The 16,321-nt window shown below is 35.4% G+C and overlaps 2 protein-coding genes across 2 annotated transcripts; one reads left to right on the top strand and one right to left on the bottom strand.

Moving 5' to 3' along the window:
* Nucleotides 1–2,497: 2,497 nt before the first annotated feature.
* On the top strand, nt 2,498–5,618 carry LOC149078688 (uncharacterized). The gene is made up of 4 exons (XM_089241265.1): nt 2,498–2,839; nt 2,891–3,301; nt 3,424–3,667; nt 4,024–5,618. The coding sequence occupies exons 1-4, from the start codon at nt 2,498–2,500 to the stop codon at nt 5,616–5,618; spliced, it is 2,592 nt and encodes an 863-aa protein (XP_089097391.1).
* Nucleotides 5,619–8,105: 2,487 nt separating this feature from the next.
* Nucleotides 8,106–15,169, bottom strand: LOC149078687 (uncharacterized). The gene is made up of 5 exons (XM_089240507.1): nt 15,019–15,169; nt 14,743–14,781; nt 13,032–13,097; nt 11,424–11,576; nt 8,106–8,353 (listed from the first exon to the last, which is right to left on the bottom strand). Coding segments are annotated over exons 1-5 (351 nt in total). The 5' UTR covers nt 15,110–15,169; the 3' UTR covers nt 8,106–8,351.
* Between the last annotated feature and the right edge of the window lie 1,152 nt (nt 15,170–16,321).

Below are 16,321 nucleotides of genomic sequence, written 5' to 3'. Positions count from 1 at the left end.
TTATTTAAATCATTGTAAAGCGATGTTGTTTTTTTTTTTTTTGTCTCGGAAAATCTAACCTTCTGTAGATGTTTACATTTATCTGTATAACCTTTTAATTGTTAAAAGGTAGCTACCTACACCATTATTTTCTATTGTTAAAAATTAAATATCTTCTTTTCCTTAAAATTTGACTCTGATTTACTTGCTCATGAAAGTGTTGTGTTGTTTTCTTTCATCTAATGAATTGCTAAACCCCTTGTCTTGATCCTGCAATATTTATTCGAACCTGGGTGAATGGATTCCAATTTTGAATCAAAGAAAAATATAAATGAAAGAAGAAAGGATTAAGACATTGACCATGGCTGTTGGTCCGTCATCACAGGAGCATCAGTGAACCTATAGATTGATAGTTGATTAGTGAATCAGCTCAACTTTGGATACTCAACTTTTCTACACAAGAAACTGTAAGTAGAATTTCACCAAATTCATATTTCGATTCGCACAATGGTGAATTTAACTGTGTTAAGTCGACGTAAGGGCAACGTCAAGGCCCAAATCACCAGACTTGATAAATTATTGTCAGATAATGAAAGTGCTAGTGAGGCAGTAATTAAATGCAGAAAAGAAACATTAAACACGACAAAAAACAATTTTGAAGAGTTGAAATTGAAATATTATGAAGTGTTAAAAGATGATGAGTTCGAAGTTCTAAATGTAGAGCTCTGTGAAATTGAAGAAAAATTAGAGGACATTGAAATCCGTTTGAATTTGTTGAGTTTCGTTCCCAGTAAAATCGAAACTAATGCCTCTAAGCAAAACGTAAAACTGCCAGAAATTCCCCTGCCACAATTTAGTGGTAAATATGAAGAGTGGACTCTGTTCAAAAATCAATTCAATTCTCTGATCACCGAAAATAATAACCTTTCCGATGTACAAAAACTTTATTATTTACAAGCGGCCTTAAAAGGTGAAGCTAGACAAGTTCAAAGCATTGAAGACACCTTTGATTCGTTATTCTCTGCACTAGAGAAACGGTTTGAAAACAAACGTTTGATTGTTGATACGCATATCAATGCATTAATTTCAATCCCTAAAATCACCCAAGAGTCGGCTAAAGATTTGAGAGCCTTGCTAGACAACGTTCTAAAGCACCTGAGAGCATTAAACATTGCAAATCTTAAAACAGATGCTCTGAGTGAAGTAATATTATCCAATTTAATTCTCAGAAAATTGGACAGAGAAACAAGAAAACAATTCGAAATGACCCTAGAATCTACAGAAATTCCTAGTTGGGATAGTTTGATTTCGTTTTTGGAAAGCAGATGTCAGGTTTTGGAAGGTGTTACGCGAATCATTCCCGTCCGTGAGCCTCGCAATTCACCTATAAATAAATCGAGGACGTTTGCTGTAAAATCCTCTAACTACGGGAAATCATGTCCTGTATGCAAATTAGAACATTCCATCTATAATTGTTCTGAGTTTCATAGGCTAAGCATTAATGAGAGGCAAAATATAGTGAAAAAGAAACACCTTTGTTTCAATTGCCTCAACGACTCCCATACAGTAAATGAATGTATGTCCAAGGGCTGTAACATCTGTGGTTACAAACATCACACCCTCCTTCACAGAGTTAAAAGAAATGACTTGTTAGAAGACAAAACAAAAAAAGAAGGAAAGTCGCCTCCGCAAGCATCAAACGTACTCCCGCTTGCTGATAAACAATCCGATGAGATGGGGGAAGTCAGTCACACATCGACCCTCATAAACAGCACTCCTCGACAAGTGACGAATAACTACGTTCTTCTGGCTACAGCAGTGGTATACGTGAGGGATTCACGAGGTTGTTTACAACCATGTAGAGCGCTGTTGGATAGTGCATCGCAGTCAAGCTTTGTCACTACCGAAAGCGCAAAGAGACTTGGGCTGAAAAGAAATAAAACTTTCGTCGCTGTGTCTGGGTTGAGCGGCTTACCAGTACACATAAACCAGAAACTGCATGTGGTAATTTCATCTTCAGATGACAAGTTTAGGCGCTCATTGGAGTTGCTAATAGTTCCGAAAGTGATGGGTTTCAGTCCTTCCAGATATATCAACAAATCTGAAGTTTCCCCTCCAGAGAATATACGGCTAGCAGATCCCGACTTTAATGTTCCGCATAGAATCGACATTTTATTGGGTGCCGAAATATTTTTTGAGATTTTATGCGAACATCGGATTACCACGTCTAAAATATCGTTGCAAGAAACTGTTTTTGGTTGGATAGTTTGCGGTGCGGTGCAAAACCAAACCGAAAGTAATGTATTGTCACTTATCCAATGAATTAGAACATTTAGATAACACCTTGAAAAGATTCTGGGACTTAGAATCCGTAAACGAAAACAAGCTTATTGAAAGTACTGAGGCATTTCTTTGTGAAAAACATTTTTGTGAAACTCATTTCAGAAATGAAGCAGGTAGATACGTAGTGCAACTACCTCTTAAATCAGATCAAACACAATTGGGAGATTCTTTGGCCATGGCTAGTAGAAGATTGAACGCAACGTGCAAACGACTAGACAAGGATGAAGATGTGAAAAAGCTTTACGTGTCCTTCATGAAGGAGTATGAGGATTTGGGACACATGGAAGAACTCACCTCTGTTGCAGTTGATCACAACACCTACTATATGCCACATCACGGCGTTCACCGACCTGATAGTGCGAGTACAAAACTTCGCGTTGTCTTTGATGCATCCGCCATCTCTTCTTCAGGGGTGTCTCTTAACCATTTGCTCATGAATAGTGGAACCATTCAACAGGATTTATTCTCAATTATGATGAGATTTCGTCAACATAGATATGCTTTCACCGCCGACATTGTAAAAATGTATCGGTAATTTCTGGTTGAATCCGGCCATTGTGATTTGCAGAGAATCGTGTGGAAAGAAAATCTGAACGATCCTGTTAAGGTGTTTAGATTATTGACTGTCACCTACGGTACAGCTTGTGCTCCGTATTTAGCTACACGTGTGCTGAAACAGCTTGCGCTAGACGAACAACCTCGGTTTCCTTATGCGTCCAAGATTGCACTCTCGGACTTTTATGTGGATGACATCTTGTCTGGTGCACATGAGCTACATGACGCTCTAGAGCTTCAGCGTCAATTGATACAGATGCTCCAAACTTGTGGAATGACACTTCACAAGTGGTGTTCCAATTCGACACTGCTAAACGCAGTCAACCATGGCGAGAATGGATACAGTTTTGATGCCAAGGACAATGTCACTGTGAAAACGTTGGGCTTGGCTTGGAATCCCCAAAAGGACTATTTCACGTTCAAGGTAAGCGCTCAAACCTATCTTCCGATTACACCAAACGTACCGTTCTCTCGGATATAGCGAGACTGTTTGACCCTTTGGGTTTGCTAGGGCCTATCATAGTTAAGGCAAAAATATTCATGCAGCGTTTGTGGCTGTTGAAATTGGACTGGAATAATACGCTTCCAAAAAAGGAAGCAATCGAATGGTGCAAGTTTATTACTGCCCTGCATGTTGTTAATGATGTATACATTGATCGTTATTGCTTATCTGGTGAAGGTCGATCAATTGAAATACATGGATTCGCCGATGCTTCTTCTGAGGCTTATGGCGCAGCAGTTTACGTGCGGTGTCTTTCTGAAAATGTGTACAATGTTAAGCTTTTGTGTAGTAAGTCAAGAGTGGCTCCACTCAAGGTGACTACTATATATCGTTTAGAATTGTGTGCAGCAGTGTTGCTATCCAAATTGATCAGTAAAGTCGTAGAATCTCTAAGGTTAGACCTTAAGAAAATTATTTTGTGGTCAGATTCAAAAATTGTTCTGACATGGATAAACACCTCACCTCATTTGTTGAAAAATTTGTAGCCAATAGAGTGGCAGTTATTCAGGAAATAACTAGTATGTATAAGTGGTACCACGTTAGATCCGAAGACAATCCAGCAGATCTGGTGTCACGTAGCTTGTCTCCTGACAAATTAATTCACAATGAATTGTGATGGAGCGGTCCTGATTATTTGAGATCAGAACTTAGTTTTGATTTGGATCCGCCTACGTTGGCAGCAGAGGATGGGACATTTGCGAGTGAATTCAAGAAATCCGTTGAACATTCATTAGTAGCAAGTGTTGATGATGTTATAACACCCATAATAACGAAAGCCAGCAGATACACAACTACCATTAAAATAGTTGCTTACGTTCTTAGATTTTGTTCTAATGCGAGATCTAAGACAGACAAAAAATCAGGTCCACTCACTGCCCAAGAACTTGACGTGGCAAGAATAAAAATAATCCAGATAGTCCAAAGGGAATTCAGTGAGGAATTGAGGAACTTGAAGCAAGGGGCTCAAGTCTTCACTAAAAGCAAATTGAAAAATCTCAATCCCTTCATCGATCAGAAAGGATTGCTTCGCGTTGGTGGTCGCATAAATGAAGCAGACATTTCGTACAATCAAAAACAACAGATAATTCTACCAGCCAAACACCGACTAACGAGACTGATTTTCGAATACTATCACCGTAAACACCTGCATGTAGGTTCTCAAACCTTACTGCATCTCGTTCGCCAAACTTTTTGGGTTGTTGGTGCAAGAAACCTTGCAAGAAAAATAGTTCATGAGTGTGTAACATGCTTCCGTGCACAACCGACCACTCTTGAGCAAATAATGGGCAACTTGCCTAAGGAAAGAGTAAACAGAACTTTTCCATTCAACGTTTGTGGAGTAGATTTTTGTGGCCCATTCTACGTAAAATTCAAGGGTCAGAGAAGGGGTCAATTGCATAAAATATATGTTGCTTTATTCGTGTGTTTCGTGACTAAAGCAATCCACCTAGAATTCGTGTCAGATTTGACAGCAGACGCATTTATTGCATGTCTAAAGAGGTTTTTTGCTAGACGTGGAAAATGCTCATCAATATTCAGCGACAATGGCACTAATTTCGTCGGTGCCAACACAGAGTTGAAACGTCTTCATCAGATGGTTGTGAAACCTGATGAATCTGTGGCTAATTTTTTCGCCTTCGAGGAAATCACATGGAATTTCCTACCTCCAAGAGCTCCAAATTTTGGAGGTTTGTGGGAAACTGGTGTCAAGTCCTTCAAGCACCATTTCAAAAGAACTGTTGGGTCTTCCAAACTCACGTTGGAAGAGTTCCAAACTGTTATGACCCAAATTGAACGAATTTTGAACTCCAGACCAATAACACCTCTATCGCCAGACATCAATGACTTTGAGGTCCTAACACCAGCTCACTTTTTGATTGGACGATCGCTTAACACCGTTGTTGAGCCTGACCTGTGCCACCTTGGTGATAACCGACTATCTCGATGGCAGCTCACAACACGATTCGTTCAGACCATCTGGAAGCGTTGGCAGATGGACTACCTAAGTTCGCTCCAGCAACGAAATAAGTGGCACTTCTCAAAATCTAATGTGCAACCAGGTGCCATGGTGATTGTCAAGGAAGATAACGTGCCGCCGTGTAACTGGTTACTTGGAAGAATCGAAGAAATCATTCCAGGTCCAGATCACAAGATTCGCGTTGTGACTGTACGAACTAAAAAAGGACTAATCAAACGATCCATAGCAAAAATTTGTTTGCTCCCGCTTCAAGAGAAATGAAGTGACTTGGTCTTCATGTAATTTATCATCTAGTGTTTGTGTTTATTATATTTAATCGGATACATCTTAGTATTTTCATTTGTGCATTTTAGCTGCATAATTTCATTGCATATGATAATGATGGTTTTTTTTTTTAAGCTTTTCAGAATGGATATTAATTTGAATTGACTGTACATCTGTTTGTTGCATTTTGAATTAATTGCAACGCGTGTTTGATTACAGCAGTTATGTGTTTAGATTTGTTTCAGTTCATTTTGATGCCTAAGATAGGATATGCCTACACAAGTAAGATGCATCTATCTTGCAAATTTATTATTATCATTATTGTATTATTACCATTATGCTCATGATTCTTCATAATTACTTTTTCAATATGTATTGTGTACAAGTTTTGATTTCAAGCCTTTTTTTAATTTTTTTTGTATTGTGTTAAATTGATATTGGTTGTAATTAGCATTACAACGCCGAGCGGGATGGAAACGCCTAACTTTTTATCTTTTGCACCCAACACAAGATGGAGTTGATGTCAACTTTCGCTTTTCTTTTCTTGTGTATTTCTTATTATTATTATGTCTCTCTCCCTCTCGAAGGGGAGAAATGTGGAAGAGTGTATGTAACAACCCTCCAGTGGGAGGTTGTCTGATGTAATTCCCCTGCGTGTTATTGCGCGCATTATTGAATCACCCTTCTCACAGAATTAAAATTTGTTGAGTTTAAAAACACAGGTGTGTGTTTGAGTTCATGGTATTGACCACTATTAAAATAGTAGTTGAAGGTAGTTCCTTTAAAAATTTTAATTTTTCTAAAAAATATTTTTTGCATTAAAAAAATAAATTTTTGATCTTGGGGAGCTGGGCTCCCCTGTGTTAACCACTCCCCAGCCCCCAGCGTACGTATCTGATCCTACGAATATGAATTAGGACGTAGGGGGCAGAGATGACGAAATTTTGCTGACAAGTGGGGGAGGGGGAGGTCAGAGTTTTGCTGACTTTTCTGACAAGGGGGGGGGGGTCACTAAAAATTTTCTGGCGTAATACTTGAACGTCCCCATACGAAAAATTCTAAAGAATAAGCATTGAAATTTTTTACGTTGTAGTATTCTGACAATAGATGGTCATGCTGTTAATTTAGATATTCCCACACTTTGATTCGAAATACAGATATTCGTGTATATATTTGTGTGTGAACTGTTACGGATTTTTTTTCTTCTCATTCATAGAGTAGAATCTCGAAAATCCGAGCCACGAAAGTTTTAATATTCGGATAATCCCGAGGCAATGAAAATTTCCGATTATTCTTCAAACACTCTTCCCCTCCTTTTTTTGTTCCAAGACCCTATCTTTATTTATTTTTTATTTTCAAGAGTACTACGTAGTGTAGAGTACGTAATGCACAGTAATTTTGATTTTAACAGGAACTAGTCAACCCCCACATTTATAATAGGTATAACTGGTGTAATGCAATATTAGACTCCTTTGAATGGACGTAGATCGTCATTAGACCGTCAAGGAAAGATTGAGATATCCGTTGCCTCTGCAGTCCAGTGGTCTAGGGCGTTGGTTCGATTCTCCGCAGATGCAGTTGAATTTTCTCTCTCTTTCCAAAAAATATATATCTTCGCATCAGCCAGCTGTTAACAACCTTTGTGTGTGTGTGCGCGCGTGTGTGAATAGCGGAGAGTGACGTAATCCTCGGACAAGACATTTTTGTTTGGCGGTCGTAGTTTTGAGATCGAAATGTCGTCTCGGAAGAGCGTCAGTTTTTTGATAACGGTTTCCAATTAATGGTGAAACATCGGATATCCGAGGTCAGCTTGAGAATAGTGTTGGTAGTGAATTGTGCATAAGATCTGTGTGATCAAGTTTTCGTGTGTTGTTTTTTTCTCTCTCTCCAAGTACTGTGTAATTGCAAGATTTTTTTTCTTATTGTCAAAATTCTGCGGACATTTTGATCGTGGAAAATTGGTGCAAAACGCTGCAATTTTTCTTCAAATAATTTCTTTTGTTTAATGTTAAAATTTATTGGACTTTTTCTAGCATTGAATAAAACGAAATTTAACGAAAAGCTGGTCGCTGGTTCCAAGTCCATGAGATGGTAATAATGATAAATAATATTTTCCGTTCCATCCGTAAATGATTGACGTGACCATTCCACTCGTACACGATGGGACATTCTCCTAAAAGTCGGAAAAAACGATTGATTTTTTTTTTTGATTAATTCGCTAGCAGTGCATTTTCTTTAACCACAAAATTTACGTGAACTTAACCGGACACAAACACACATTGTATACTCAAGAAACATTTGAATTTGTTTAGGTTCCATGGATAATCACGAATGGTTCTGCGACAGGTTTTAACTTGGCAACCTCTACCTTAGTTGCATGCACAAATGCGTACCAACTTTCCTTACGAGTCTGTGGGATTATTCAAAAATTAGAAGTTGTATTTAAATTACTCAACAAGACATGTTTAGCATAACAAAAAAAAAAAATCACATAATTATAAAATTTAATTGACCATTCCTCATTTTACAATACATCCTTGCTAATTAATACAGTAACTGAGAAAAATAGCAATCGGTTGAATCGTTTCAGGTATTCATAAACAAATTCGTCTTTGTAATTTAGTTGAAAACACTGGTGACAATACATGAGAACGTGTGATGAAATGGAAAGCTAATTGGAGATACATTTGATTTCTTCAATTTCTCTACATTTCTTTCTGAAGCGGATTTCTCTAAAAAAAAAAGAATTAAATTCAGTTCATGTGAGAATGTATACGAATTTTTTCAATATGAATACGGTACATTTCAATCACAAACATTTATTATTTTATTATTCATAAACCATTAAATACTTTCTGCGGATGATATCATTATTATTACTGTATTTGTCTATTTCAGAAAATAAGGTCAATAATTCACCCACTTTGAGTGATTTGAGTGCTAATATAGATTTAAAGTGCCACTTCCATTTTCAGAATAAATAGCTACTGATAAACAATAGTTCTGTTGGAAAAACTTTTCCAAAAAATTACTTTTTACTAAATCTGTCTCAACTGAAACTGACAACACACATTAGCTGAAAATGAATTCAGCTATGATATGGAAATATACAAAAAAATATACACAAATAGGGGGAAACTGTTATCTCTTGACCATAGTGAACCTCGAAACACTTGAAATAGTTTTAACAGTATTACTTCTAACTCACGTTTTTGAAGTGCAAGGAATTAGAAATGAGTATTCCCACAACTGAATGTTATTTCAGCAATTTGTCTATGACCTTCACAGAAATTTTTCAAGTAAGGCTATTCAGTAGGGCATTAAAAGTAGATAAATGCAAGTAGGCATTTTAGTACAACATTGTGCAGTAGTTTTTCTTATGTTTCTTCTCAGCTTTGCAGGTTTTGCGAGCTATATTTAGTAAACCCGGAACTTGTCCTTTTTTAGTAAACTTTTAGAAAATATTTTATTACACATCACTGTCAGCTAGATATGATGACATGATGGCATCACGGATATCCCCTCTCTAATGCAATCTCTTCGTGTCAAAAGAAAGTTACAGAATTACAAATTTTCTTTTCTAAAAGTAAAATGTCGAATATTTACGCATTTAATTTATGTAATTACGTTCCCACCTCCATAATCTATGCAGTCGTTTGATAACTTATAATAAGTGCTCAATCATACCAAGCACTGTGAATAGAGTAATTGATGTTTTTCTAGATATAGTGGGAACACCGTGTATCTTGAAGCAATAAAAATCGCGTACCTTGAAACAGTATATCTCTTCATATTGTCCAAGCATATTTTGAGATTTAAACTTTTAACAATTTTTAACTCTTCTTTTTTTGTTTTTTATTCTATTTTTTATTGTAAATCTCAGTTCTATACCCTTTTCCTACAAAACATTTAACTATACTAATTTTTTTCTGTCAAATTTTCTATTCCAGGTCAAATGTTTTGGAGTAGACAGTGCGGGATGCGTCCGACAAAAATTCTCACCACCAAATTCTCTTTGGAGGGGAGGTGAAAAAATTTTTTTTTTTACTCATCAGTGTCAGCTAGATATAGCATGCTGGTATCATGGATATCGTCTCTCTAATGCAATCTCCTTGTGCAAAAAGAAAGTTACCGAATTACAAATGTAATTTTCTTTTCTACAAGCAAAATGTCGAATATTTACGCATTTAATTTATGTAATTACGTTCCCACATCCATTTATGTTAATTTAATGTAAATATATTATATATATATATATATATATATATATATATATATATATATATATATATATATATTAATGAAAATAATGAAATATAATATACTGTATAATGAATATTATGAAAATAATAAATATATGATGATAATAATAAAAATATATTTTTAATTTCAGTATTTAATTTATGTGAAAAAACCACCCATGATGTTTATTCCAGTAATATTTGTCATTTCTCTTTATATGTCTACCCTGTTTCAAGGTTGAAGACTCATTTTGTAGCGTGGAACACATTTTTGCCTTTTGTAAAACTCCACATCTCTTGGTTATGGTATAACAGAAAGGTAATTCACATTTCATGACTTTTCATACGCTATGCGGATCAAATGAGTTTAGTGAAATTTTATCATGAAAACTGATTAAGAGAAATGAATTTGAAAAATAATGTTCCAAGGTAATAAAAGTCTCTCTTACATCTTATCCGAGAACTCTACAGATTATCTCGATACAGTGTAAAAATTGTACAGTAAATTCATACATTAAAAAAATAGCAAAGTAACAAGCACTCTAGTTACATATGGGGTTTACCTAGTTTTGAATCACACAATAAATTTCAAATACATCCAATCCTCGGTTTATGAAGGTGTCAGTTTGCGAACGATTTGGTTTATCAATAGCAAAAATGATTCGGTTTACGAGCCCGCAACACGGCCCAAAAGTCCCAAAAAAAGCATACTTCAGAAGTCTGAGATTGTAATTTTTTTTCCCGACAGAATTTGGTTGAAAAGAATCGTATTTCATCGAAATGGAGTTCCCATCACTAAATACTATTCGTCTATTCAGCCCGTGAATGAGGAGGTAATTTCAAACTTTATGAAGTTCAGAAGAAAGAAATTGTTTTCAAGATGTTTTGCAATATCTCAGACAGAACTATAAGTCAGTAACTTCTGGAAACATTATTTCATCATTCTTCATTGCATAGTTGTTATTTACAAAGCTTGGTAGCAAGTGCTTTATAGAACCATCAATTTGGCTTGGAATATATTTTGCTTTCAGATAGTGTTGCAAGCAAAGATTTGGAGGGCTTTGACAATTATAGATGATACGTACTCACGAAATCAGACTTTGCCCTGTCATCACTTTTATTTCGTTTGCATTTCATCTTTTTAGAATTATTGTAATTTTTTTTGGTATTTGTTTAGTGATAACCGTTGGTTATGCACAGAAGCCGTTGTGGAAGTTCGCACTATAAATCTTTAGGCTCCAGGAACGAATTAATTCCTTTTTTCGTTGATTCTCGTGAAAAAAATTACTTCGGTTTGCGAACAATGTGGTTTACGAACGGACTTCTGGAACGGATAAAGTTCGTAAACTAAGGGTTGACTGTCTTGTTTTCAGCTGCAACGTGACACTATTCAATTTTCATTATCTTCTTGCCTCAGAAGGAAAATGAATGTCATCAAATATTTAGAAATATTTTCACAGAACAAAAAAAATTGTGTGGTGATAGTTCCAGTAATTTAGCATACTAAAACATTGAGTTTAAATATTCGGTGAAAACTATCAATATAACTATTATGACTTACAGTAATCCCCATCATTCCTTTGAGAATCGCAACTTGGAAGATGCAAGTCAATGAACATAACATTATCGAAAGCATTATACTGTTCAGGATGAGGTGAAGTATATTCGTAGTCAAAATCTTGAAATAATTTCTCCACTTGATCGTCATGATGTCCTAGAAATAAGTACCAGCATACAAAAATACACATCACCAAGACGATATTAATATTCAACCACGGCTGAAACATTAAAGCATGCGATAGGGTAGGGAAATTTTACTATTTTTGAATATTTTGTCCAGTATATGTAGATGAGATTTTGAAAGGGATGGATAAGATTAGGGAAGGGCCGAATATGTGCCATGGTACAAATACGGACTGGATGTTGAGCTAGTGGGAGATTCTGCAACTTGGGTAACGAGGGCGTGACCTTATCACATTGTGATAAGGAAGAAGGTCTTGAATAGTTAGTTGAGCTCAAGTTGTCTCTGTTGTACATATTCAAAGTGCTGCTTCCATTTTACCATTAAATGACGTAGTTTTATACATCAAAACTTAATTAGGTAAATTACTTTTCTCTATTACTATCCTCTGTACTTACTAATTACTATTCTCTGCACATTTTAATAATTAATTGCAGCATGTTTCGTTGTTACCTCGTTACTAATAAGATAATTAACTATGTTATGGTAACAACCTAAACGGTATCACGTCAACACATCGCCAACAAGAACATCGCACGTCCAAAAAAAATCGCACGTCAAAACATCGCGAGTCAATAGATCACGAACAACAACATCGTCGTCAAAACATCACCGAAAATAAAATAAAATATGTGTCGTATTTCCGGGTATATAATCAGCGGATTACGTCTAAAAACTATTTTCTCAATGCGATTTGTTATTTTATTACTGTTTTATTTTTTGGGATGTAGCAAGCTTTTTTGAGATTTGCAACAGAAACGAAGGTACAGGTGAACTTTGTTAATTCGAATCATTGGATAATTTTGAATATGAGAGGTTTGACTATCCTATTCAATTGAATTGTTGAAATTACTTGTTTAATTCAATTTTTTCCCTAACGTTTTGGATAATTCGAAGTTTGATTCCGATATGCCATTTGCAAAATGTCTCTTTTCTCAGGATTCGTAGCAATCACAACGTTCTTTCAGAAAACATCGCCAATAATCGTTGCACCCTCTTTTACATTCCCTTCTACCTCTGCGTCACCCTGCCCTCTCTCATGATGTTCAATAAACGAGATATACAAGAAAAACTATAGTTTCGATTATTCGCGGATTTCCGTATTCGCGGTCACCCCGGGAACGTAACCCCCTCGAATACGGGGGCCGACTGTATGAACTATTTGAAACTAAATCACATCAACCATGGAAGATCTACGATGGCTTGTAACCCCGAACGGACGAGATATCTCGTTCAAACGGAAATGAAAGAAATTCATTACACTGGTTTTTTTTGCCTATTTTCTAATCATCCCGAAGCTTTATTGTAACCCTATGAACGGAAGGTTTGTTTTTTTTGTTAAATTTGTTTATAGAATATATGAGAGAGAAATACAATACGCATAGTGAGGGCGAAAGAGAAATCTACTGTCATTTCTTTTCTACTTACCTGCTCTACTGTTTTCCCCTGCTTCTTCTTCCTTTCCACTATTTCTTTTTTCCCCTTCTTCTTTTTCTAAAATGCGAACAAGGACGAAAGTTTTTATAAAATTATTGCCGACACTCCAAACATACATAGCCGAAATTTATTGCCCCCAAAATGAAGTTTATTGCCCCAAAAGCTTGTACATCAAGGGGGGTCAAATCATATCTTTTAAATAAAAGTTTACCAAAACCCTTCTTAAATGCCACCCCTCTTTTACGACGAAATATTATTTTCCAGGTCTCTATTTCAAAACTGTACTTAGTCGCCGATTTTTTATGGACGATTTTTTTTACAATTATATTAGGGTAAGTATGAATGTAAATTATTATTTTTTTTTACAATTGGAGAGAAAAAATTCGATCATACTGTGCGTGACTTCCTATTTGAAAACAAAAAACAAGCTCTAAGAATTTCCAAATCAGTTCTATAGATGCATTATTACAAAGAATGTAATAATGCAAGTGGCAGAGCCTGACATCTTTCAATCGTGTTATCAAAAACACATGACTTTTAGTACACCGCCAATCGACTGCTTTTACAATGGGACATCAGTATCGATTGGTGAGGGACAATGCAAGGCTATGGTGTCGCAGGGAATTTTCCCCTAATAGGGTTGTTAATAAATGGAACAGCTTACCCCCGGAGGTAGTAAACTGCAATACAATTGACACGTTTAAAAAGAAATGCGATAAACATGTTGGGGTAAATCGAGAAGCTATCCATACTTAGAATAAGACAATCATAAATATATTACGGGCATTGTATAGCATTTTGTCATGTGTATATATTGATTATAATTTTTGTTAATTGAATTTTTAATTGGGTTGCTATATAATTTTTGGAAATATATGACATCCTTATTTTTATGGGCATCTTTTTCTCAGCCACCTCGTTGGGCATTTTGCCTGTTGTGGCGTTGTATTTGTATTTGTAATAGAATCGTCCATCGTGACGTAGGCACATGCCAACTCTCCGTGAACTCACCATACTGATTGGTTAGATAATCCCCAGAGGAATGTGTATAAAGTGTATGTGTGGTTAAGTAGCAATAGTATATTATCTTAGGATTCCAAATTTATTTCCACAAATGACATATATTGCGTAACATCTATTGACAATAAATATTGCTTTTCTATGATTCTGCTCAGATGGCAAAATAGAATAAGTCACTTTTTTAAAATTTCACGAGGGCAAATTTGCGAACAATATTTTGCAAAAATGTGGTAATGTTGCTTTTCGACTTATGCAATTTGCCCCCGTTGGTTCCTCGTGAACCGAAAGAGATGGACGAAACTTTGTCACCTTCCAAAATTTTGACGAACGAGACTCCAGAATGCGAACAACTCAATTTTTCGGAAAAATGACTTGTGACATTTTGCCATCTGACCACAGAATTTATCTTCGATTCCCAGTTTTTTATTGAATGGATGAACTTAAATACCATAGGGAAAATAAGTATGAAATGGTTCTGGATAAATCTGCATGATATTTCATCATAACGTTATTTATACAAAAATATAGGATGATTAAATTAACGTAATTTGTTCCAAAGCCGTGATACATATAGTTTATTCTTATACTTTGTGAATCAATCCATAATTTTAGTTGTTATAAAACAAAGTTTTTATTTTTTTTGGAAATTAACTGAAGTTTCGAGGCAAAAAAATTAACTCACCAGGGAATTCCTCAGGAAAACAATCATCATAACTGATTGCTATATGTAAATGAAAACCACACATTAGTAAATATATTCACATGTATGATATCCAGGTGTATAAACGAAATAACAGTGCCGTTATCGCTAGTGAAAAGCTATATGAGATTCAAATTTATCACAGATAAATGGATAAAACTATGACTCTACAGAAAAATACATTCAAAAGCAAATCCTTGCAATATAAATTGATTGATAGTTTAAAATAATAGATCATTACAATATTCCATTCCTTACTTCTGGGAGGTTCAGGAATTAGGAAGTGTTTCATTGCATCGACACTTTGAGTGATGTTAGGTGATATCCTGGTAATTATATATGCGGACATGCCGTTATTGCAATGGCTAGTGGCACGTCTGATGCATCCTACTGTTTCGACATCTATTTCCCTGGCAAAACGACATTTTATGTATGAAATCTGCATTGTTTGTTTCAAAGAACAAAAATTATTTAATCTTATATTTTTTTATATTTGAACAAGTGTTCCTTTTCCCATTCTCATTAGTATCTGTAGTTACATAAACAATAGCGTAATATACTATATTTGGTCCGTGATATTACTATACAGGGTGTCCTGTAGGTCCTAATATGACATTTACATCATCAACCGTTTGTTGTAGATGTATAGTTCCAACATGAAAATTGCTCAACATGCGCTCAGAAACCACCCTATATCAGTTTTGAGAGTCAAAAGAAACAAAACAACTAAATTTTTATATAGTCGCCTGTCCGTGAAATCCCAGTTAGGAAGCTGTGGATCCGTCTCTTCTCCGCACAACAAAAATCATTTCACTATGCAATATCCTCTGAGTTATGCGAATTCAAAAATCGAAGAAAATTTGGGGAAAAGCCGCATAAACTAACGGACAATGATTCTCCTCTCAAACTTACGCTGTTCTTTTCCAGCCTTACTCCAATTTTCAAATTCAAATATCTCAGTGAATGTTGCACTTGGAAAAATTTAACTCGTGAAATTTTTTTTGTTGGCATCGGGAAATGCAGGGCAAATGTATATTTTTATTTTTTGATACACGTGGCTGTATATCACTGCTGAAAAATTGATGAGTATCTGTATCATTATGATAAAATTATTGAATTATGCAAATTATTTTCGTCCCCGATTTTAGCAAATGTTATAAATTTAAACAATCTATAAAAGAAAAACCGGTATTTTTTTTATGAAGGAAAACATGTCGGGAAGGGTGAAGTTCTAAAAAAAAACAAGAAAATGTCCCATTTGCTGGTCATTTCATCCAACAAGTTAGAGCGTAAAACATGTAACGCATATTTCCTTTTCATTGTTGTATGAGCTTATCTTCATTCTTTTTGTCGATATACGCATTATTACTCTGATTTCTTACTGCATATGATACTTTCGAAAAATTGTACAGGTAGTTTTGTATTTGAATGATAGCAATATTTATTGTTGTTCCACATATGATCAGAGAATGATACGAATGAATTATATTTTTGTGTGAATAAAATAAAAGTATATAAGTTGAATTTTCGGTATGAGGTGTATATATCAGGTATATTTTTC

The sequence above is a fragment of the Pholcus phalangioides genome, unplaced genomic scaffold (assembly GCF_987345545.1).
Source record: "Pholcus phalangioides strain wild (caught in Gottingen) unplaced genomic scaffold, Ppha-v1.0 ptg000013l_1, whole genome shotgun sequence".
Taxonomy (NCBI): Eukaryota; Metazoa; Arthropoda; class Arachnida; order Araneae; family Pholcidae; genus Pholcus; species Pholcus phalangioides.
Note: the sequence above shows the minus strand (reverse complement) of the source record. Positions and strands in the feature narration are given on the sequence as shown.